Here is a 22,271-nt window from a genome sequence, read left to right on the forward strand (position 1 = left end):
TCCCTATGATTTCAGTGCGCAGTTGTTGCACTTCCTGACGCAGCAACAGTAGCTCATTCTGCTTATACAGGGGAGGAGTTGAGTACTGAATTTGCTCTGTGGTATGTCTTACAGGCAGGCAGGCAATCAGACAGACTGACATGGCAACAGAAGAAAATGCCCGTGCCTCCATGAGTGTGTGAGAATGCTGCCAATTAAGAGCCGAGGCAGCTGATTGGCCGGGTGATTGGAACATGGCTGTTTGCAAGCCCTTGCCATAATCGGATAAGGTACATCAGTATATAAACCTGCTAGGGCCAGTTAGTTTTTATTCTCTTTTGGTCATCTTGGTGTTCAGCATGTTGTGTATGGGAGGAAAGCTAGTGCTGTTTTTGCTGGGGCCATGGGTCTTCTGTGGTTTGTCATATGCTCAAATGGAGAGTGGAGCTGACTTTGATACTGAGGATGACTTGTATAGCAGCGAGAAGAAAATGGCTGAAGCTGATGAAGATGGGGATGGCATACTCTTGGATGACTACACTCCTCTGGATCTCCATGGGTTTAATGGTGATGCTGGGCAAATGGGTAATGTTCTTCCCTAGCCTTGTGTTCATGGTGATGCATATAATCCTCCTACTTCAATCTGCACTGCTCTTGATCTTCATCCTGGATCTGTAAACGTAGCCACGCTAAGCTGGGTTTGAAAGGTGATGTGCATTCCAGCCCAATGCATGGGGGCAAAACTATATCCTCCTATTGGGTTACTCCTCAATGTGCCATGTCCTCTCCCCAGATGAGGAGGATGCCACCTTGCTGTTTACAGAGATGGACTCTGACTGGCATTTAACGGAAGGTGCTATGGAGGCAAAACCTGTTAGGATTGGCCGATTTCTGGTCTTGGACTGCTTGTGCGTTCATCTGTTGTACTTCCAATTGGTCCTTGCTGTGACCCTCACCCCTGCTCTTGATGTAGGGCAGCCTTTCCTTGTACATGAGCAAGAAATGTGTAGGGTGCGTCACTCCTGGCAATGGTTGAATCCATTTGAGCTGTTCATAGTGGTGTGGGTATGTGGTTAATGAAGCTCAAAGGGCCCTTGATTTAGACATGCCTACGCTTAGTCATTGTGCACACACAAGGCATTAAATTGTGCCACATGGTGTGGGATAAATGACCAGTGCTAAACTTCGTTGGTCCTTCTCAGGTGACGAGGCTGGTGCTGGTGGCCTCCCGGATGATGCCGAAGGCTCGGACTCTAAGCCTGAGGAAGAGGATGTGTCCCACCAAGTTCCACAGCCAAGTGTCTCTTGTAGGGAGGGCCGCATGTTGATCCGGTTCTTGCAGCGCTTCACGCAGATCTTCCTGCAGAAAGGTGATTGACACTGAAAGGGATGGGGTGATGCTTGGTGTGACCAAAGGGGGCCCTTGGTGTTGAAGCCTCTTCCTGGCCTAATGTAAATGTTTTGAATACCCCATTGCAGCCAGAATGAGACTACTCCCAGTTCTGAAGCTCCCCAGGTCCTGTAAGCACACTGTGAGGCAAAGCAATGGCAGCCTGGAGCTGATGGCATCCTTCAAGGGCTGCTATGTACAGAATTTGGTAAGGGAGGGGCCCCACTGCTTTCTAAATCCTGGAATGTTGCAACATTTTACCACCGAGTATCTGACTTCATTTCTGTGGGTGCTGTGCTTTTCAATGTAGCAGTACAATTGGGTAACTTCTCCTGCAGTGTCTAGACTGGTTAAAGTCCCTGGTCACCCTTAAGGTCTCACCCTGAGAACGGGTTCAAAATCTAAAGGGGTATTGCTGTTTCAAAGAAGCCTTTAACAGACTGACCATGTTGGGCTCTAATCCCTTTCCACAGAGGAAGGACAACGGGCTTCATGCGGCACTGAACCTCCAGTACTATGACCGAGTATCGAAGAGGCAGTTTGTGACCACTGTGTCTTGCCCAGTGACCACCCCTCCAACGCCTGAACCTCCCAAAGGCCTGTCCATCTCCTGCAGTGATGTGTGCATGACTGTGCAGTTCCCTGCTGGTCCTCTGTCCGCTGTGAAAATCCTGGGTGAGAGCTGGGTTTGTACTTCAGAAATGGGGAGGATTGCCAACCCGACTTCTGAACCGCAAAGATGCAGGGAGCCCTGAAACCAGGCTTTTTATTGGTTTGGTCCTGCTAGTTGCACTTGCATGCAGCACTCCTTTAGTCCCGTAGACTGGCCTCTGCTTATTCCTTCTGTGTATGCATGGATCTGCCATTTGACCTGGAGTCCATCTACTGGAGCTTCGGCTGAAGGGTGAATGACCCTGACTGAAATGGCAAAGGCTCTCTAGACCTGGTCAGATCCTGTATTTGTTCAGTGACGCTGTAATCTGACATCCAAAGACTGAGCACGTGTTCTCAATTCCTCTCTGTAGACTCCTCCAAAACCTTGGTCCCTGTGCTCCAGGCCCCCAAGGACTGTGGCTATGGCTTGGGGAAGAAGGATGGCAAGAACATCCTGACCATCCCCTACAGTGCCTGTGATGTTACGATTGTGGTAAGCACACTATTGCCAGTGCAACTTGACCCTTGGCATGCCTTGGGTCTTCTGTAATGGTTGATTTAGCACCAGGAAAGTAAATTGGCTTCCATCAGGCCTCCAGGTGTATATATCCTCTGCTCCTTCAATGTAGCTCCCTGTGCTCTGTCCTCGCAGGAAGAGAGGTACATTATCCAGGTGGCTTACTTGACTAGTGGGGGAGAGCGAGCCGAGATCCAGGTATCCTGCCCCTATAAACGACCTGTGCCAAAGCAAGGTGAGTCCTTGGCTTTATTCTTGGATCCAAAAGGATGATTCAATGCAGGGGTCTGGGGGCGTGCTAATGGCTCTAAGCAGGGTTTCCTTCCTCCACTTCAGAAACTGTAGATGCCTAATTGGTTGCTCTTTGTACCCTGCAGGATGCCAGATCCCCAAGAGCCAGCAGGTGTCTTGTGGTCCCAGGAGAACAGGCTCCAGAGCCTGCCTTGCCCAGGGCTGCTGTGTAGACCCTGACACTGGCCTCTGCTACTATCCCCTGGAAGGTATGTATGCCAATCTTTGGCTGGCCAGGCTTGGGATAGTGCTGTGTAACTTTAGGTCTGTATTCCAGCTACCTTTCTGCTCCAGGCATTGACGTGCAACTTCCCTTTAGCAAAGCTGTGCTGTTGAAGGAAATGCTTGGCTATTGGCAGAACTCCTCCTCTTCAGTGGGGTTAATGACCGTGCTAAGATTGTCCTTTAGCGCTCCAGATGCTCGACTTCTAGGCTTAACTAGACGATTATGACGACCTGCTAGGCGCTGTCGGCTGTAGCAATCCTGACCTGGTAGCTTCATCCACCCGAGTTGCTTATAAAGCGTACAATGTATGCTTGCTACGTGCAACTGGGATGGTATAAAGAAGTAGCACAAAATGGACTATTGGTTGGTCTAGCAACTGACCTGACGTGGATGGGCTACATGCAGCCAAGAGGGTGAAATGTACTAATGCATCTAGACTGGTATATCCTCCTTCTAAAATGGAACAGTGCAATGTTCTGGCTATAACCTAGGTGTGTGTGTATAGGGCATGCAGACCATGTAAACCATTGGACAGAACTGCATTCATCCAGTAATGTGACTGGAATCTGGTTCCCAATCCTGCATAGTATCTTAAAAGCCATAATGTCTTGGCTCTGCAAATTAGCACATCCCCTGTTTTTCATGTCTAGCGTCATTCAGGTAAGCGCTGCAGACTGATTTGAATGGGCTCAATATGTTGGGGAGCAATGACTGATGCATAAATCGTAACGATCCCGTTTAAATGGTATGCAAGTGTCCACTTCATGGTTTCTGGCAGTTCTTGGTAAATCTGGATCAACTTTATTGCAATCCTGCCTTTTGTACACTGTCCAGGTATTTAATGCTAACCTTGAGTTCAAGAACTGCATCTTTATTGCAGAGTAACTTCAATTTCATGTGAAAGCCATTGCATTGGCCTTGGCAGTTCTAGTGTTGCTAGTAGAAAGGTAGAGCACTGGTTAAAAAGGGACTGGACTTCAGTGCAGCTGGAAAGCTGCTTTGATGCAGTTATTCCAGCACTGACAAAACCACTGGAATTCAGTAATGGGGCTTTTTGACTGCCTAGTCTCCCTGTACTTCCCCTCTCCTAGAATGCACCGCTGACCGGCACTTTGTCTTTGTGGTCCACCGCACCATCACTGTGCCCCATGTGGACCCTGCCTCCCTGGTGATTGCTGGCAACAAGTCCTGCATCCCGGTCATCTGCACAGCGGACTTTGCGGTCTTCAAGTTCCCTGTGACTGGCTGTGGAACCCATGCGTTTGTGAGTAAAGCTACTGGTGTCTTCAAAGCCGCTGGATCTGCAGTTCACGCTGTGCTCTGCAGCAAGGCGCTACCCAGTAAAATGCCTATTGTCGTCATTCAGGATCCAGTTGAGACATCCGGTTGGCTTGTGTTGCTCGAAATAACCCCTTGTGTTCTTAGGTGGTGGGAGAGACTACGATCTACCTGGCTGAAGTGATGGCCCTGGCCCGGCGCAATAGCCTGAACTATGGAGTCATCACTAGGGACAGTCCCTTCAGGTAAGGGTGCGTATTGGGTGTGCCACCTGCCTCTTTGTGGACATGCAGGTGTGCTCTACATGCCAGGATTCCAAAGCCTGCTGTCCCTGTAGTAAGTGAAGTGGAGCTCCATGTTGAGCTGGACCATAGCCGCCTTGCTTGAAGGCCCTTGTGCAGAGCTGCCCTTTTGTGTGCAGGCTGCTGGTGGAGTGTCGCTATGCAGAGGGGAACTTGGCTAGCGCTGGATACCTTGTGAAAAACCCCTCCCTGCCCAATGCAGTTCTGTCCCATGGAGTGTTTGGGGTGCAGCTCAGGATTGCCACAGGTGAGCATGGGATCCTAGCGGACTAGGAGTAAAGGTGGGTGGATTCCTCCTCTGTCCAAGCTTCCGCCTCCAACTGCTGTCTTCCCCTCCCCCCCCCCCCCCCCAACAGATGACACGTACAGCCGGTTTTACCCTCAGTACCACCGGCCCCTGCGGCTCTTGCTGGGCAGGCCAGTCTTCTTGGAGGTGCAGCTGCTGAATGCCCCTGACCCCAGCCTGGTGCTGCTGGTGCATTACTGTGTTGCCTACCCCCGCTCAGCACAGGCTGTCTGGGTGTTGATCTATGAGGGGTGAGTGCTAGAACTGGAACTGTTCCACTGGAGGTGTTCTTGGGCATGACTAAATCGCAGGGGGTTTAGCTGGTGGTAGCATCTTGCGTATGTGTGCGGTGTGTCCTAGTTACTGCGTTGAAGCACGTGCTCTAACTTGACCCTTTGAAGCACTGATCGATTTGGCTTTTAACGGGACACCTGAGAAGCAGTGCTGTTGGTAACCAATAAATGACTGCATTTCTCCTTTGTTCCCCAGCTGCCCCAACCCCCTGGACTATGGTCACACCTCTACCCTGCACATCCACCACAAGCAGCCACTGCCCAAACACCACCGTCGCTTTGAGATCCGCACCTTCCAGTTCATGGACGGCGTGACGCACCGCTACCTCAAGGAGGAGGTGAGGGACCGTGTATGCGCTAACTTGCACTGTGCACAAGCCTGAATAGCCCTTAGCAGTCGATCGGACTGTTGACCATGTATTCCCAGCCTGGGGAAAATCAGTGGGAGGGTGCCCTATGAATGTAGTGGGACATCTCTGGACCCAGGATGTGTGTACTTCAGCTATAGGCAGTAGATGTGACTGGACTGTAGCTCTTATTGTGCAATGCTCTATGGGGCTATTGGCATTAAGCCGCTGGCAATGAGTGGAGTGTCCAAACTGAATGACTAATGGGTTTTATGCCCCTCTGTAGATCTACTTCATGTGCTCCACGGAAGTCTGCTCCCCATCAGCCAAGAAGTGTGTGGAAGGATGCTTTGATGGGCGCAGTGAGTGCTGGAAATGAAGCCTTAATTTCCCTGGAGATTGGTTAAAGGCCTGGCTTCTTGGTGTATTGAGGCTATTAGTTTCTGGGGTCCTTCACTTGAGATCCACTTGGTGTGCTTGCCAATCCCAGCTGGGTATTGGGGGAACCTCCCTTTTAATGCAGGGATATTGCTAGTGGAGGTGTACACCCAAAGCTATTCTCCCTGCATTCCAGAAATCCCAGTGGTTGAGGACCCCAATGTGGACAAGCGCTGTACCAGGAAGCCTTGCCCAGGCAAGGCCAAGAGATCGGCAGACCTCTAAGCACAGTGATTGGGTAAGCATTGGCCTGGTGTATTCTGGAACCCTTCTACTAAACCAGGGAGGCCCAGATGTCATTTACTGTCAGGGTCTGTCTTAATGAATGTTGGCACTCCTCAACCTTGTCTGCACAGTATGGGTTTCAATCCCCTTGTTGCCAAATGCTTCTCCTTTTGTGAGTGCAGCCAACAATCCCAATGTCTACCCCCTCCATTTAGCCAAACCAGCCAGAAAGCAGGAACTGGCTATTGTAGTAACCTGTTGCTTGGCTTTCTTCTCCCCTCAGGGTTGCTGGAGAGCAAGCAGTTCCACTGCAGCCTGGCACCAGTGGAACTGGATGTGATTTGCTGAAATGCATATGAATTTGAATAAATGGTAAATCTGACCTTGTCTGTGGGTTTGATTTGTGATGTCCTTAATGGTGCAGCCTGTTGCCATGTGTCAAGCTGCTGTGTATTGGTTGCATTTGGAGTAGACCTGCCTGGATGGAATGACACCTGCTGTAATGGTGTACATGTACACCATCTCTAATCCAAAAGGCCATGGATCAAGAGTACTGTAGCTGATGGCTATGCCGTCAAGCAGAGTCCATTGGTAAAACTATACTGCCCATGGTTGCTTGTAACTCTGCTGGCATTGACATGGTAAATCCATTTAGTGAAGTGCCCAACTAGCTTGTGAGGTGGGCTCTTGCTTAGATGGCTTGGTTTATTCCAACATGAACTGTACAGGTTGCAATATCTAGATGCATGCAGTTCTCTGGATTAAAACCAGCCAAGCTTTCTTGTGCAATCCCCATGCTACTTGATTGGAGGGGGGAGCTTAAGCCTTTGACGACTTCCTTGTGACTCCATTAACCTGGCTGTACAAATGGGATCGGTCCTCCCTTCAAAGGCACTGGGTTTCCTCCGAATACACGGAATGTCAAAGGCTTGTGGAATGGTGCGCCTGTCAAATAGACCTGGTTTATATTCCCCTAGAATTGGGAGCGCACTGCCTGCAGAGCTTCTAAAGTGGGCTTTGCTTGATGGCCCGCTTCACCCCAGAGGTTTCCGGTAACATGACCTTAATGCAAGCTGATGTGGGGAAATGTATGGGCAAGGAACAGGCCGGGACCTGATTTGAATTGGAATAATACTACAGTTAATTAGCCTTGTCCGGAGGAACTCGGCATCCTAGTTTTTCTAGAGAATGTGCTATAGTAGATTTAATGCCATGGTTGCGGAGCAACTACATGAGGTACCCCAACTTGATCGGTCTCTTGCACTCTATATGGCCTTTTAATTAAAATCTAGACCAACCTTCTGCACCTGGCCTCAATCCACTATAAAGAGCATTCCATATACTTGGCTCTTCAGACCATCTAAAGAGTTGAACTGGAAACTCACTGGTCAAATGGTTTCTCTTAAGGTTGGTTTTAGAGGAAGATGTGGTCAAATCACAGCTGTGCAATCATTTGTGACAAACCTAGAAAACCAATATCATTTGATTACTGATGTTCAGTAATCGAATCTAAAGCTTCTGCTGGATTACAGGAAGGAGAGGATATTACCCCTATTTTCCTCACTGGGCAGTTTAGGTCCGTCAGGTCAGCAGTGGGTGCGTCTCTTCCGCTTGTCTGTCTTCTCTCCTCTCTTTGTCCATTCCTTCCGTTATAAAGTTTCTCTTTAACCAATCACATTTTGCCAACATCACCCCATATTTTGATAAGGCAGTAAGAAACCTAACTGTTTGGCCTCTTTGAGGTGTTTGGGCTTGTACTCTTATCTCTAGTTTAACTGCTAGCAGGGACCCTTGGAATCTAAGGAACTAAACAAAAAGAGGGAGATGTGGTTTCCTGTGTCAAACCAGATGGCAAGATATTTCCCATAGATAAACATTGTAACCAATATCTTAGTCCCCACCTTGAGAGGGAAAAACACGTCAAACAGATGTTTGACCTTTCAGTAAATACAAATAATAAAATAAAAACGGGAATTACAAAATGCCCCCCAAAACAATTTGTCAATGCACCCATTATATGTAATTGTGAGGTTATAGAAGTTTGTGCAGTACTCTGAATTGAAACAAGTTGAGTTGAATATGTCCCTCCCTGTCATTCTCTTTTAACTCGGAGCCTCTGTAAATACGGGCACTCAACTTTCCCCTTAAGAGCTCGTGACAGGCAGGGCAACGCATCTCCCGTCTGACCTCTAGTGCTCCGTTTAAAGATTATCTGAAACAATATGTACGGCATCTCTGTACATGGCTACAGTCTAAGCGCTCCCACACACAGGAGCTCCAAAACATGTGCGATCTTGAGTCACACGACTTGGAACCACTTGAGCTTCCTCCTATAGGCTCCAAAGTAATGGGCAAAATAATTCCTGCTAGACCAGGCCTCGCACCCAAATGGTCTGGCCCACACACAGTCCTCCTCACAACAGACTCGTCTGTTTGTATCGATGGACAGGAGGGTGGGATCGAGATGGAAGCACTGGTCTCTAGTCAATTTTTTTGAAAAACTAAAATATGATTCTGAAAATAACATCTTCTGTCTCCCACACGCTAAAGCTACTGTCGCAGACCTGAATTACATAAAATTACACCTTTTTGTCTCCCCAGATTTAAACCATCACGAGATTGCATCTCCTCACACTGCTGAGAGTTGGGGGATGTTTGGGTGTTTAAAAGGGATAATGGGACATTGGGGATATGTGTTGTTTCAAGGGATTTTGTCAATTTTAATAGTAATCTATGCTTTGCTGATATGGCTGAAATATGTAATAATTCGTGCTACAAAGTCCCTCACTTCCCTGTCTACCGCCACTGTCTCTGCCTCCCAGTCTGTCCCATCAAGTCGAAAAGTCTGCATGAGGAGGGCTTCGACTGCCTTTAACATTATACTAACAACACAAAATATTCCCCTCGCGGCACTGCACCATCAATACCAGTGGGATGCCACAGCGCATCGTGGCTCATCAATGGAATGACAGTACTGAGTACACAATATCACTCTAGCATAAGGTGGTGTCCGCGCAGGGGATTGATGCACACAGCCGTCCGCACAAATTACATTCTTGCATAAGGTCATATTTTCCTTTTCCCTTTTCTGCGGTTCCTCCACCGCTTGCTCTTGGACGACCGACAGGAGGGACTGAAAGACATGAGGTCTTGTCAGAAATTTAAATACAATGAATGACATATCAGCTCTGCACAAATAGTCAAATATATATGAATATGTGTGTATTTCTTTGAATGGAAAATTTAAAATGTTGTGTTGTATAGTTTTGTCTCTCTCTCTCGCTCCCCTCCCCCTGCAGCCACTTTTCTCTCTGTCTGGTTCCACGTGCAAAACACGTTGAACCACTCTCTCCCCCACATTCCTTTGCGCATCCCAGAATGCTTTGCGGAGGAAACAGTGACATCACCCCCGCTGCTTGGTAACCCTTTACTCCAACGGAGGAAGAGGAAGTAGAGAGACTAGGGCTGAGCCAATCCACATGCACATCCGGGACACTGCCCTCTGCTGATTGGACATTATTCACCTTTTGTTTACAACTATATAAAATACAAAACCCGGAAGAGAACTGTAAGAGACTGCCTCGAGTTCACTCTGTTATTCTTCCGGGACGGCCTGAATAAAGACTTTTCCATTTGCTACACAACTCCTGCGCTGCCGGTTTCGTCAATTTAAGAGGGTTTCTTCACTTGCACTAATGCTTGCTTTAACTGTTCAACGGTTTTAGTGTGTTTCTCCGTCCAAATTTCATTACTGTAGAAATCTTCAGGTTACTCTTTTCGTACAAGTTCGTATAGTGGCTTTGCAAAAGCAGCAAACTCTGGAATAAAGTCTCTTTGGTATCCCATCAAACCTAGGAAAGAACGCAATGCAGTTTTAGTGACAGGCAAAGGCAACTTTGTGATTAGCTGAACCTTAGCATTGTCGGGTGATTTCCCCTCTGGAGTGAGAGTAACACCTAGGTAGGAAACAGAGTCTCAAAACAGTTGCACCTTCTTTGGGTTGATTTTCAAAGCTGCTTGGAAAAGGAGAGGCAAGAGTTCATCAAGGAGCTGAAGATGTTCATCCACTGTAGTTGTAGCAAGCAGTAGATCATCGATGTATTGGACAAGGCACTCAGGTCTGGAAAAGCCTGTTATAGCCTCAAGCATCCGCTTAATTATCCACAGAATTATGCAAACCTTGCGGTAAGCGAGTCCATGTGTATTGCTGGTTGTCAAAAGTGAACGCAAATTTGTATTGGCAATTTTGAGCAAGTGGAACGCTCCAGAAACCATTGGAAATGTCCAACACTGTGAAGACCTTACTGTCAGTTGGAACATGGGACAGTAGAGTGGCAGTGTCTCCTGAAATCGGTGCACGGTAGCTGTCACAGGATTGAGTCGCCTGTAGTCTCCAGGATCCGTCTGGCTTCCGCACAGGCCAAATAGGAGAGTTTGTTTGTAGAAGTACAATGTCTTATGACTCCTTGCTGTAACAGAGAACTAATAACAGTTGCAACAGATTTGTGACTTTCAGTGGGGATCTTGTATTGTTTTTGAAATTTGTGAAGAGGACCATTGATGTCTTCCTCCTGACCCACATTACCACAATCATGCTTATGCTTGGCAAACACATCAGAGTATTTTGCTATTATTTGCCTCACTGCATAATTTTGAGTGAATGGAAGCGGTAATTCACCTGGTGACTTAACAGTACATACTGCATGTGAATCACTAACAGTGTACACAACATTTCTGCCTCTGTGAAACCAAATTTGATTATTAGCATAATTGAGTATTACACCTTCTATTCTCAAGACATCCGAACCAATAATTGACTGACCCTCAGGTAAAGGCATTCATATAGGAGACCAAGTTGTTTGATAATCCCCTATTCTCAAATTACATTTAGTACCCTTCATAGCAGTAGTCATGTCTCCCTTAAATCCAGACACAGGTTAGCTGTAATACCTGTAGATAAAGGGTGTGTGTGTGTGGAGATTGAGCGTGTAGGACAGATACAGAAGCACCAGTGTCTAAGAGCATGCATTGCTGTGGGCTTCCGTCAACAGCTGCTCTTAAGATCGGCCTATTCCATCGGTCCCGGTAGAGCTTTGTTTCTACCTTCAGGGAGGCCACGCACCCCTATGCTTGTTGTGCATGGGCTGCATTCCCTATGATTTCAGTGCGCAGTTGTTGCACTTCCTGACGCAGCAACAGTAGCTCATTCTGCTTATACAGGGGAGGAGTTGAGTACTGAATTTGCTCTGTGGTATGTCTTACAGGCAGGCAGGCAATCAGACAGACTGACATGGCAACAGAAGAAAATGCCCGTGCCTCCATGAGTGTGTGAGAATGCTGCCAATTAAGAGCCGAGGCAGCTGATTGGCCGGGTGATTGGAACATGGCTGTTTGCAAGCCCTTGCCATAATCGGATAAGGTACATCAGTATATAAACCTGCTAGGGCCAGTTAGTTTTTATTCTCTTTTGGTCATCTTGGTGTTCAGCATGTTGTGTATGGGAGGAAAGCTAGTGCTGTTTTTGCTGGGGCCATGGGTCTTCTGTGGTTTGTCATATGCTCAAATGGAGAGTGGAGCTGACTTTGATACTGAGGATGACTTGTATAGCAGCGAGAAGAAAATGGCTGAAGCTGATGAAGATGGGGATGGCATACTCTTGGATGACTACACTCCTCTGGATCTCCATGGGTTTAATGGTGATGCTGGGCAAATGGGTAATGTTCTTCCCTAGCCTTGTGTTCATGGTGATGCATATAATCCTCCTACTTCAATCTGCACTGCTCTTGATCTTCATCCTGGATCTGTAAACGTAGCCACGCTAAGCTGGGTTTGAAAGGTGATGTGCATTCCAGCCCAATGCATGGGGGCAAAACTATATCCTCCTATTGGGTTACTCCTCAATGTGCCATGTCCTCTCCCCAGATGAGGAGGATGCCACCTTGCTGTTTACAGAGATGGACTCTGACTGGCATTTAACGGAAGGTGCTATGGAGGCAAAACCTGTTAGGATTGGCCGATTTCTGGTCTTGGACTGCTTGTGCGTTCATCTGTTGTACTTCCAATTGGTCCTTGCTGTGACCCTCACCCCTGCTCTTGATGTAGGGCAGCCTTTCCTTGTACATGAGCAAGAAATGTGTAGGGTGCGTCACTCCTGGCAATGGTTGAATCCATTTGAGCTGTTCATAGTGGTGTGGGTATGTGGTTAATGAAGCTCAAAGGGCCCTTGATTTAGACATGCCTACGCTTAGTCATTGTGCACACACAAGGCATTAAATTGTGCCACATGGTGTGGGATAAATGACCAGTGCTAAACTTCGTTGGTCCTTCTCAGGTGACGAGGCTGGTGCTGGTGGCCTCCCGGATGATGCCGAAGGCTCGGACTCTAAGCCTGAGGAAGAGGATGTGTCCCACCAAGTTCCACAGCCAAGTGTCTCTTGTAGGGAGGGCCGCATGTTGATCCGGTTCTTGCAGCGCTTCACGCAGATCTTCCTGCAGAAAGGTGATTGACACTGAAAGGGATGGGGTGATGCTTGGTGTGACCAAAGGGGGCCCTTGGTGTTGAAGCCTCTTCCTGGCCTAATGTAAATGTTTTGAATACCCCATTGCAGCCAGAATGAGACTACTCCCAGTTCTGAAGCTCCCCAGGTCCTGTAAGCACACTGTGAGGCAAAGCAATGGCAGCCTGGAGCTGATGGCATCCTTCAAGGGCTGCTATGTACAGAATTTGGTAAGGGAGGGGCCCCACTGCTTTCTAAATCCTGGAATGTTGCAACATTTTACCACCGAGTATCTGACTTCATTTCTGTGGGTGCTGTGCTTTTCAATGTAGCAGTACAATTGGGTAACTTCTCCTGCAGTGTCTAGACTGGTTAAAGTCCCTGGTCACCCTTAAGGTCTCACCCTGAGAACGGGTTCAAAATCTAAAGGGGTATTGCTGTTTCAAAGAAGCCTTTAACAGACTGACCATGTTGGGCTCTAATCCCTTTCCACAGAGGAAGGACAACGGGCTTCATGCGGCACTGAACCTCCAGTACTATGACCGAGTATCGAAGAGGCAGTTTGTGACCACTGTGTCTTGCCCAGTGACCACCCCTCCAACGCCTGAACCTCCCAAAGGCCTGTCCATCTCCTGCAGTGATGTGTGCATGACTGTGCAGTTCCCTGCTGGTCCTCTGTCCGCTGTGAAAATCCTGGGTGAGAGCTGGGTTTGTACTTCAGAAATGGGGAGGATTGCCAACCCGACTTCTGAACCGCAAAGATGCAGGGAGCCCTGAAACCAGGCTTTTTATTGGTTTGGTCCTGCTAGTTGCACTTGCATGCAACACTCCTTTAGTCCCGTAGACTGGCCTCTGCTTATTCCTTCTGTGTATGCATGGATCTGCCATTTGACCTGGAGTCCATCTACTGGAGCTTCGGCTGAAGGGTGAATGACCCTGACTGAAATGGCAAAGGCTCTCTAGACCTGGTCAGATCCTGTATTTGTTCAGTGACGCTGTAATCTGACATCCAAAGACTGAGCACGTGTTCTCAATTCCTCTCTGTAGACTCCTCCAAAACCTTGGTCCCTGTGCTCCAGGCCCCCAAGGACTGTGGCTATGGCTTGGGGAAGAAGGATGGCAAGAACATCCTGACCATCCCCTACAGTGCCTGTGATGTTACGATTGTGGTAAGCACACTATTGCCAGTGCAACTTGACCCTTGGCATGCCTTGGGTCTTCTGTAATGGTTGATTTAGCACCAGGAAAGTAAATTGGCTTCCATCAGGCCTCCAGGTGTATATATCCTCTGCTCCTTCAATGTAGCTCCCTGTGCTCTGTCCTCGCAGGAAGAGAGGTACATTATCCAGGTGGCTTACTTGACTAGTGGGGGAGAGCGAGCCGAGATCCAGGTATCCTGCCCCTATAAACGACCTGTGCCAAAGCAAGGTGAGTCCTTGGCTTTATTCTTGGATCCAAAAGGATGATTCAATGCAGGGGTCTGGGGGCGTGCTAATGGCTCTAAGCAGGGTTTCCTTCCTCCACTTCAGAAACTGTAGATGCCTAATTGGTTGCTCTTTGTACCCTGCAGGATGCCAGATCCCCAAGAGCCAGCAGGTGTCTTGTGGTCCCAGGAGAACAGGCTCCAGAGCCTGCCTTGCCCAGGGCTGCTGTGTAGACCCTGACACTGGCCTCTGCTACTATCCCCTGGAAGGTATGTATGCCAATCTTTGGCTGGCCAGGCTTGGGATAGTGCTGTGTAACTTTAGGTCTGTATTCCAGCTACCTTTCTGCTCCAGGCATTGACGTGCAACTTCCCTTTAGCAAAGCTGTGCTGTTGAAGGAAATGCTTGGCTATTGGCAGAACTCCTCCTCTTCAGTGGGGTTAATGACCGTGCTAAGATTGTCCTTTAGCGCTCCAGATGCTCGACTTCTAGGCTTAACTAGACGATTATGACGACCTGCTAGGCGCTGTCGGCTGTAGCAATCCTGACCTGGTAGCTTCATCCACCCGAGTTGCTTATAAAGCGTACAATGTATGCTTGCTACGTGCAACTGGGATGGTATAAAGAAGTAGCACAAAATGGACTATTGGTTGGTCTAGCAACTGACCTGACGTGGATGGGCTACATGCAGCCAAGAGGGTGAAATGTACTAATGCATCTAGACTGGTATATCCTCCTTCTAAAATGGAACAGTGCAATGTTCTGGCTATAACCTAGGTGTGTGTGTATAGGGCATGCAGACCATGTAAACCATTGGACAGAACTGCATTCATCCAGTAATGTGACTGGAATCTGGTTCCCAATCCTGCATAGTATCTTAAAAGCCATAATGTCTTGGCTCTGCAAATTAGCACATCCCCTGTTTTTCATGTCTAGTGTCATTCAGGTAAGCGCTGCAGACTGATTTGAATGGGCTCAATATGTTGGGGAGCAATGACTGATGCATAAATCGTAACGATCCCGTTTAAATGGTATGCAAGTGTCCACTTCATGGTTTCTGGCAGTTCTTGGTAAATCTGGATCAACTTTATTGCAATCCTGCCTTTTGTACACTGTCCAGGTATGTAATGCTAACCTTGAGTTCAAGAACTGCATCTTTATTGCAGAGTAACTTCAATTTCATGTGAAAGCCATTGCATTGGCCTTGGCAGTTCTAGTGTTGCTAGTAGAAAGGTAGAGCACTGGTTAAAAAGGGACTGGACTTCAGTGCAGCTGGAAAGCTGCTTTGATGCAGTTATTCCAGCACTGACAAAACCACTGGAATTCAGTAATGGGGCTTTTTGACTGCCTAGTCTCCCTGTACTTCCCCTCTCCTAGAATGCACCGCTGACCGGCACTTTGTCTTTGTGGTCCACCGCACCATCACTGTGCCCCATGTGGACCCTGCCTCCCTGGTGATTGCTGGCAACAAGTCCTGCATCCCGGTCATCTGCACAGCGGACTTTGCGGTCTTCAAGTTCCCTGTGACTGGCTGTGGAACCCATGCGTTTGTGAGTAAAGCTACTGGTGTCTTCAAAGCCGCTGGATCTGCAGTTCACGCTGTGCTCTGCAGCAAGGCGCTACCCAGTAAAATGCCTATTGTCGTCATTCAGGATCCAGTTGAGACATCCGGTTGGCTTGTGTTGCTCGAAATAACCCCTTGTGTTCTTAGGTGGTGGGAGAGACTACGATCTACCTGGCTGAAGTGATGGCCCTGGCCCGGCGCAATAGCCTGAACTATGGAGTCATCACTAGGGACAGTCCCTTCAGGTAAGGGTGCGTATTGGGTGTGCCACCTGCCTCTTTGTGGACATGCAGGTGTGCTCTACATGCCAGGATTCCAAAGCCTGCTGTCCCTGTAGTAAGTGAAGTGGAGCTCCATGTTGAGCTGGACCATAGCCGCCTTGCTTGAAGGCCCTTGTGCAGAGCTGCCCTTTTGTGTGCAGGCTGCTGGTGGAGTGTCGCTATGCAGAGGGGAACTTGGCTAGCGCTGGATACCTTGTGAAAAACCCCTCCCTGCCCAATGCAGTTCTGTCCCATGGAGTGTTTGGGGTGCAGCTCAGGATTGCCACAGGTGAGCATGGGATCCTAGCGGACTAGGAGTAAAGGTGGGTGGATTCCTCCTCTGTCCAAGCTTCCGCCTCCAACTGCTGTCTTCCCCTCCCCCCCCCCCCCCCCAACAGATGACACGTACAGCCGGTTTTACCCTCAGTACCACCGGCCCCTGCGGCTCTTGCTGGGCAGGCCAGTCTTCTTGGAGGTGCAGCTGCTGAATGCCCCTGACCCCAGCCTGGTGCTGCTGGTGCATTACTGTGTTGCCTACCCCCGCTCAGCACAGGCTGTCTGGGTGTTGATCTATGAGGGGTGAGTGCTAGAACTGGAACTGTTCCACTGGAGGTGTTCTTGGGCATGACTAAATCGCAGGGGGTTTAGCTGGTGGTAGCATCTTGCGTATGTGTGCGGTGTGTCCTAGTTACTGCGTTGAAGCACGTGCTCTAACTTGACCCTTTGAAGCACTGATCGATTTGGCTTTTAACGGGACACCTGAGAAGCAGTGCTGTTGGTAACCAATAAATGACTGCATTTCTCCTTTGTTCCCCAGCTGCCCCAACCCCCTGGACTATGGTCACACCTCTACCCTGCACATCCACCACAAGCAGCCACTGCCCAAACACCACCGTCGCTTTGAGATCCGCACCTTCCAGTTCATGGACGGCGTGACGCACCGCTACCTCAAGGAGGAGGTGAGGGACCGTGTATGCGCTAACTTGCACTGTGCACAAGCCTGAATAGCCCTTAGCAGTCGATCGGACTGTTGACCATGTATTCCCAGCCTGGGGAAAATCAGTGGGAGGGTGCCCTATGAATGTAGTGGGACATCTCTGGACCCAGGATGTGTGTACTTCAGCTATAGGCAGTAGATGTGACTGGACTGTAGCTCTTATTGTGCAATGCTCTATGGGGCTATTGGCATTAAGCCGCTGGCAATGAGTGGAGTGTCCAAACTGAATGACTAATGGGTTTTATGCCCCTCTGTAGATCTACTTCATGTGCTCCACGGAAGTCTGCTCCCCATCAGCCAAGAAGTGTGTGGAAGGATGCTTTGATGGGCGCAGTGAGTGCTGGAAATGAAGCCTTAATTTCCCTGGAGATTGGTTAAAGGCCTGGCTTCTTGGTGTATTGAGGCTATTAGTTTCTGGGGTCCTTCACTTGAGATCCACTTGGTGTGCTTGCCAATCCCAGCTGGGTATTGGGGGAACCTCCCTTTTAATGCAGGGATATTGCTAGTGGAGGTGTACACCCAAAGCTATTCTCCCTGCATTCCAGAAATCCCAGTGGTTGAGGACCCCAATGTGGACAAGCGCTGTACCAGGAAGCCTTGCCCAGGCAAGGCCAAGAGATCGGCAGACCTCTAAGCACAGTGATTGGGTAAGCATTGGCCTGGTGTATTCTGGAACCCTTCTACTAAACCAGGGAGGCCCAGATGTCATTTACTGTCAGGGTCTGTCTTAATGAATGTTGGCACTCCTCAACCTTGTCTGCACAGTATGGGTTTCAATCCCCTTGTTGCCAAATGCTTCTCCTTTTGTGAGTGCAGCCAACAATCCCAATGTCTACCCCCTCCATTTAGCCGAACTGGCTATTGTAGTAACCTGTTGCTTGGCTTTCTTCTCCCCTCAGGGTTGCTGGAGAGCAAGCAGTTCCACTGCAGCCTGGCACCAGTGGAACTGGATGTGATTTGCTGAAATGCATATGAATTTGAATAAATGGTAAATCTGACCTTGTCTGTGGGTTTGATTTGTGATGTCCTTAATGGTGCAGCCTGTTGCCATGTGTCAAGCTGCTGTGTATTGGTTGCATTTGGAGTAGACCTGCCTGGATGGAATGACACCTGCTGTAATGGTGTACATGTACACCATCTCTAATCCAAAAGGCCATGGATCAAGAGTACTGTAGCTGATGGCTATGCCGTCAAGCAGAGTCCATTGGTAAAACTATACTGCCCATGGTTGCTTGTAACTCTGCTGGCATTGACATGGTAAATCCATTTAGTGAAGTGCCCAACTAGCTTGTGAGGTGGGCTCTTGCTTAGATGGCTTGGTTTATTCCAACATGAACTGTACAGGTTGCAATATCTAGATGCATGCAGTTCTCTGGATTAAAACCAGCCAAGCTTTCTTGTGCAATCCCCATGCTACTTGATTGGAGGGGGGAGCTTAAGCCTTTGACGACTTCCTTGTGACTCCATTAACCTGGCTGTACAAATGGGATCGGTCCTCCCTTCAAAGGCACTGGGTTTCCTCCGAATACACGGAATGTCAAAGGCTTGTGGAATGGTGCGCCTGTCAAATAGACCTGGTTTATATTCCCCTAGAATTGGGAGCGCACTGCCTGCAGAGCTTCTAAAGTGGGCTTTGCTTGATGGCCCGCTTCACCCCAGAGGTTTCCGGTAACATGACCTTAATGCAAGCTGATGTGGGGAAATGTATGGGCAAGGAACAGGCCGGGACCTGATTTGAATTGGAATAATACTACAGTTAATTAGCCTTGTCCGGAGGAACTCGGCATCCTAGTTTTTCTAGAGAATGTGCTATAGTAGATTTAATGCCATGGTTGCGGAGCAACTACATGAGGTACCCCAACTTGATCGGTCTCTTGCACTCTATATGGCCTTTTAATTAAAATCTAGACCAACCTTCTGCACCTGGCCTCAATCCACTATAAAGAGCATTCCATATACTTGGCTCTTCAGACCATCTAAAGAGTTGAACTGGAAACTCACTGGTCAAATGGTTTCTCTTAAGGTTGGTTTTAGAGGAAGATGTGGTCAAATCACAGCTGTGCAATCATTTGTGACAAACCTAGAAAACCAATATCATTTGATTACTGATGTTCAGTAATCGAATCTAAAGCTTCTGCTGGATTACAGGAAGGAGAGGATATTACCCCTATTTTCCTCACTGGGCAGTTTAGGTCCGTCAGGTCAGCAGTGGGTGCGTCTCTTCCGCTTGTCTGTCTTCTCTCCTCTCTTTGTCCATTCCTTCCGTTATAAAGTTTCTCTTTAACCAATCACATTTTGCCAACATCACCCCATATTTTGATAAGGCAGTAAGAAACCTAACTGTTTGGCCTCTTTGAGGTGTTTGGGCTTGTACTCTTATCTCTAGTTTAACTGCTAGCAGGGACCCTTGGAATCTAAGGAACTAAACAAAAAGAGGGAGATGTGGTTTCCTGTGTCAAACCAGATGGCAAGATATTTCCCATAGATAAACATTGTAACCAATATCTTAGTCCCCACCTTGAGAGGGAAAAACACGTCAAACAGATGTTTGACCTTTCAGTAAATACAAATAATAAAATAAAAACGGGAATTACAAAATGCCCCCCAAAACAATTTGTCAATGCACCCATTATATGTAATTGTGAGGTTATAGAAGTTTGTGCAGTACTCTGAATTGAAACAAGTTGAGTTGAATATGTCCCTCCCTGTCATTCTCTTTTAACTCGGAGCCTCTGTAAATACGGGCACTCAACTTTCCCCTTAAGAGCTCGTGACAGGCAGGGCAACGCATCTCCCGTCTGACCTCTAGTGCTCCGTTTAAAGATTATCTGAAACAATATGTACGGCATCTCTGTACATGGCTACAGTCTAAGCGCTCCCACACACAGGAGCTCCAAAACATGTGCGATCTTGAGTCACACGACTTGGAACCACTTGAGCTTCCTCCTATAGGCTCCAAAGTAATGGGCAAAATAATTCCTGCTAGACCAGGCCTCGCACCCAAATGGTCTGGCCCACACACAGTCCTCCTCACAACAGACTCGTCTGTTTGTATCGATGGACAGGAGGGTGGGATCGAGATGGAAGCACTGGTCTCTAGTCAATTTTTTTGAAAAACTAAAATATGATTCTGAAAATAACATCTTCTGTCTCCCACACGCTAAAGCTACTGTCGCAGACCTGAATTACATAAAATTACACCTTTTTGTCTCCCCAGATTTAAACCATCACGAGATTGCATCTCCTCACACTGCTGAGAGTTGGGGGATGTTTGGGTGTTTAAAAGGGATAATGGGACATTGGGGATATGTGTTGTTTCAAGGGATTTTGTCAATTTTAATAGTAATCTATGCTTTGCTGATATGGCTGAAATATGTAATAATTCGTGCTACAAAGTCCCTCACTTCCCTGTCTACCGCCACTGTCTCTGCCTCCCAGTCTGTCCCATCAAGTCGAAAAGTCTGCATGAGGAGGGCTTCGACTGCCTTTAACATTATACTAACAACACAAAATATTCCCCTCGCGGCACTGCACCATCAATACCAGTGGGATGCCACAGCGCATCGTGGCTCATCAATGGAATGACAGTACTGAGTACACAATATCACTCTAGCATAAGGTGGTGTCCGCGCAGGGGATTGATGCACACAGCCGTCCGCACAAATTACATTCTTGCATAAGGTCATATTTTCCTTTTCCCTTTTCTGCGGTTCCTCCACCGCTTGCTCTTGGACGACCGACAGGAGGGACTGAAAGACATGAGGTCTTGTCAGAAATTTAAATACAATGAATGACATATCAGCTCTGCACAAATAGTCAAATATATATGAATATGTGTGTATTTCTTTGAATGGAAAATTTAAAATGTTGTGTTGTATAGTTTTGTCTCTCTCTCTCGCTCCCCTCCCCCTGCAGCCACTTTTCTCTCTGTCTGGTTCCACGTGCAAAACACGTTGAACCACTCTCTCTCCCACATTCCTTTGCGCATCCCAGAATGCTTTGCGGAGGAAACAGTGACATCACCCCCACTGCTTGGTAACCCTTTACTCCAAAGGAGGAAGAGGAAGTAGAGAGACTAGGGCTGAGCCAATCCACATGCACATCCGGGACACTGCCCTCTGCTGATTGGACATTATTCACCTTTTGTTTACAACTATATAAAATACAAAACCCGGAAGAGAACTGTAAGAGACTGCCTCGAGTTCACTCTGTTATTCTTCCGGGACGGCCTGAATAAAGACTTTTCCATTTGCTACACAACTCCTGCGCTGCCGTTTTCGTCAATTTAAGAGGGTTTCTTCACTTGCACTAATGCTTGCTTTAACTGTTCAACGGTTTTAGTGTGTTTCTCCGTCCAAATTTCATTACTGTAGAAATCTTCAGGTAACTCTTTTCGTACAAGTTCGTATAGTGGCTTTGCAAAAGCAGCAAACTCTGGAATAAAGTCTCTTTGGTATCCCATCAAACCTAGGAAAGAACGCAATGCAGTTTTAGTGACAGGCAAAGGCAACTTTGTGATTAGCTGAACCTTAGCATTGTCGGGTGATTTCCCCTCTGGAGTGAGAGTAACACCTAGGTAGGAAACAGAGTCTCAAAACAGTTGCACCTTCTTTGGTTTGATTTTCAAAGCTGCTTGGAAAAGGAGAGGCAAGAGTTCATCAAGGAGCTGAAGATGTTCATCCACTGTAGTTGTAGCAAGCAGTAGATCATCGATGTATTGGACAAGGCACTCAGGTCTGGAAAAGCCTGTTATAGCCTCAAGCATCCGCTTAATTATCCACAGAATTATGCAAACCTTGCGGTAAGCGAGTCCATGTGTATTGCTGGTTGTCAAAAGTGAACGCAAATTTGTATTGGCAATTTTGAGCAAGTGGAACGCTCCAGAAACCATTGGAAATGTCCAACACTGTGAAGACCTTACTGTCAGTTGGAACATGGGACAGTAGAGTGGCAGTGTCTCCTGAAATCGGTGCACGGTAGCTGTCACAGGATTGAGTCGCCTGTAGTCTCCAGGATCCGTCTGGCTTCCGCACAGGCCAAATAGGAGAGTTTGTTTGTAGAAGTACAATGTCTTATGACTCCTTGCTGTAACAGAGAACTAATAACAGTTGCAACAGATTTGTGACTTTCAGTGGGGATCTTGTATTGTTTTTGAAATTTGTGAAGAGGACCATTGATGTCTTCCTCCTGACCCACATTACCACAATCATGCTTATGCTTGGCAAACACATCAGAGTATTTTGCTATTATTTGCCTCACTGCATAATTTTGAGTGAATGGAAGCGGTAATTCACCTGGTGACT

General features: G+C 47.8%; 2 protein-coding genes across 2 annotated transcripts; both read left to right on the plus strand.

Moving 5' to 3' along the window:
- The first annotated feature begins 302 nt into the window (after positions 1 to 302).
- Positions 303 to 6,608, plus strand: LOC136765075 (zona pellucida sperm-binding protein 4-like). Its single transcript, XM_066719545.1, has 16 exons — positions 303 to 564; positions 1,182 to 1,349; positions 1,459 to 1,577; positions 1,843 to 2,044; positions 2,395 to 2,516; positions 2,676 to 2,775; positions 2,918 to 3,040; positions 3,683 to 3,717; positions 4,124 to 4,321; positions 4,483 to 4,580; positions 4,757 to 4,884; positions 4,994 to 5,174; positions 5,413 to 5,554; positions 5,850 to 5,925; positions 6,138 to 6,239; positions 6,510 to 6,608. Exons 1-15 carry the CDS (start codon positions 339 to 341, stop codon positions 6,224 to 6,226), a joined length of 2,007 nt encoding a protein of 668 aa, XP_066575642.1. The 5' UTR covers positions 303 to 338; the 3' UTR covers positions 6,227 to 6,239; positions 6,510 to 6,608.
- A 5,070-nt stretch (positions 6,609 to 11,678) lies between these two features.
- On the plus strand, positions 11,679 to 17,966 carry LOC136765076 (zona pellucida sperm-binding protein 4-like). Its single transcript, XM_066719546.1, has 16 exons — positions 11,679 to 11,940; positions 12,558 to 12,725; positions 12,835 to 12,953; positions 13,219 to 13,420; positions 13,771 to 13,892; positions 14,052 to 14,151; positions 14,294 to 14,416; positions 15,212 to 15,267; positions 15,500 to 15,697; positions 15,859 to 15,956; positions 16,133 to 16,260; positions 16,370 to 16,550; positions 16,789 to 16,930; positions 17,226 to 17,301; positions 17,514 to 17,615; positions 17,868 to 17,966. Exons 1-15 carry the CDS (start codon positions 11,715 to 11,717, stop codon positions 17,600 to 17,602), a joined length of 2,028 nt encoding a protein of 675 aa, XP_066575643.1. The 5' UTR covers positions 11,679 to 11,714; the 3' UTR covers positions 17,603 to 17,615; positions 17,868 to 17,966.
- The last annotated feature ends 4,305 nt before the right edge of the window (positions 17,967 to 22,271 follow it).

This window comes from Amia ocellicauda, chromosome 12 (assembly GCF_036373705.1).
Source record: "Amia ocellicauda isolate fAmiCal2 chromosome 12, fAmiCal2.hap1, whole genome shotgun sequence".
In the NCBI taxonomy this organism is placed as follows: domain Eukaryota; kingdom Metazoa; phylum Chordata; class Actinopteri; order Amiiformes; family Amiidae; genus Amia; species Amia ocellicauda.

Excerpts from the sequence above, each read along its gene's own strand:
- LOC136765076 (XM_066719546.1), top strand. The coding sequence starts at position 11,715 with ATGTTGTGTATGGGAGGAAAGCTAGTGCTGTTTTTGCTGGGGCCATGG. Across the intron at positions 12,954-13,218 it reads GCTGCTATGTACAGAATTTG|AGGAAGGACAACGGGCTTCA; the intron begins GTAAGGGAGGGG and ends CCCTTTCCACAG. Across the intron at positions 14,417-15,211 it reads CTGCTACTATCCCCTGGAAG|TTCTTGGTAAATCTGGATCA; the intron begins GTATGTATGCCA and ends GGTTTCTGGCAG.
- LOC136765075 (XM_066719545.1), top strand. The coding sequence starts at position 339 with ATGTTGTGTATGGGAGGAAAGCTAGTGCTGTTTTTGCTGGGGCCATGG. Across the intron at positions 1,578-1,842 it reads GCTGCTATGTACAGAATTTG|AGGAAGGACAACGGGCTTCA; the intron begins GTAAGGGAGGGG and ends CCCTTTCCACAG. Across the intron at positions 4,885-4,993 it reads GCAGCTCAGGATTGCCACAG|ATGACACGTACAGCCGGTTT; the intron begins GTGAGCATGGGA and ends CCCCCCCAACAG.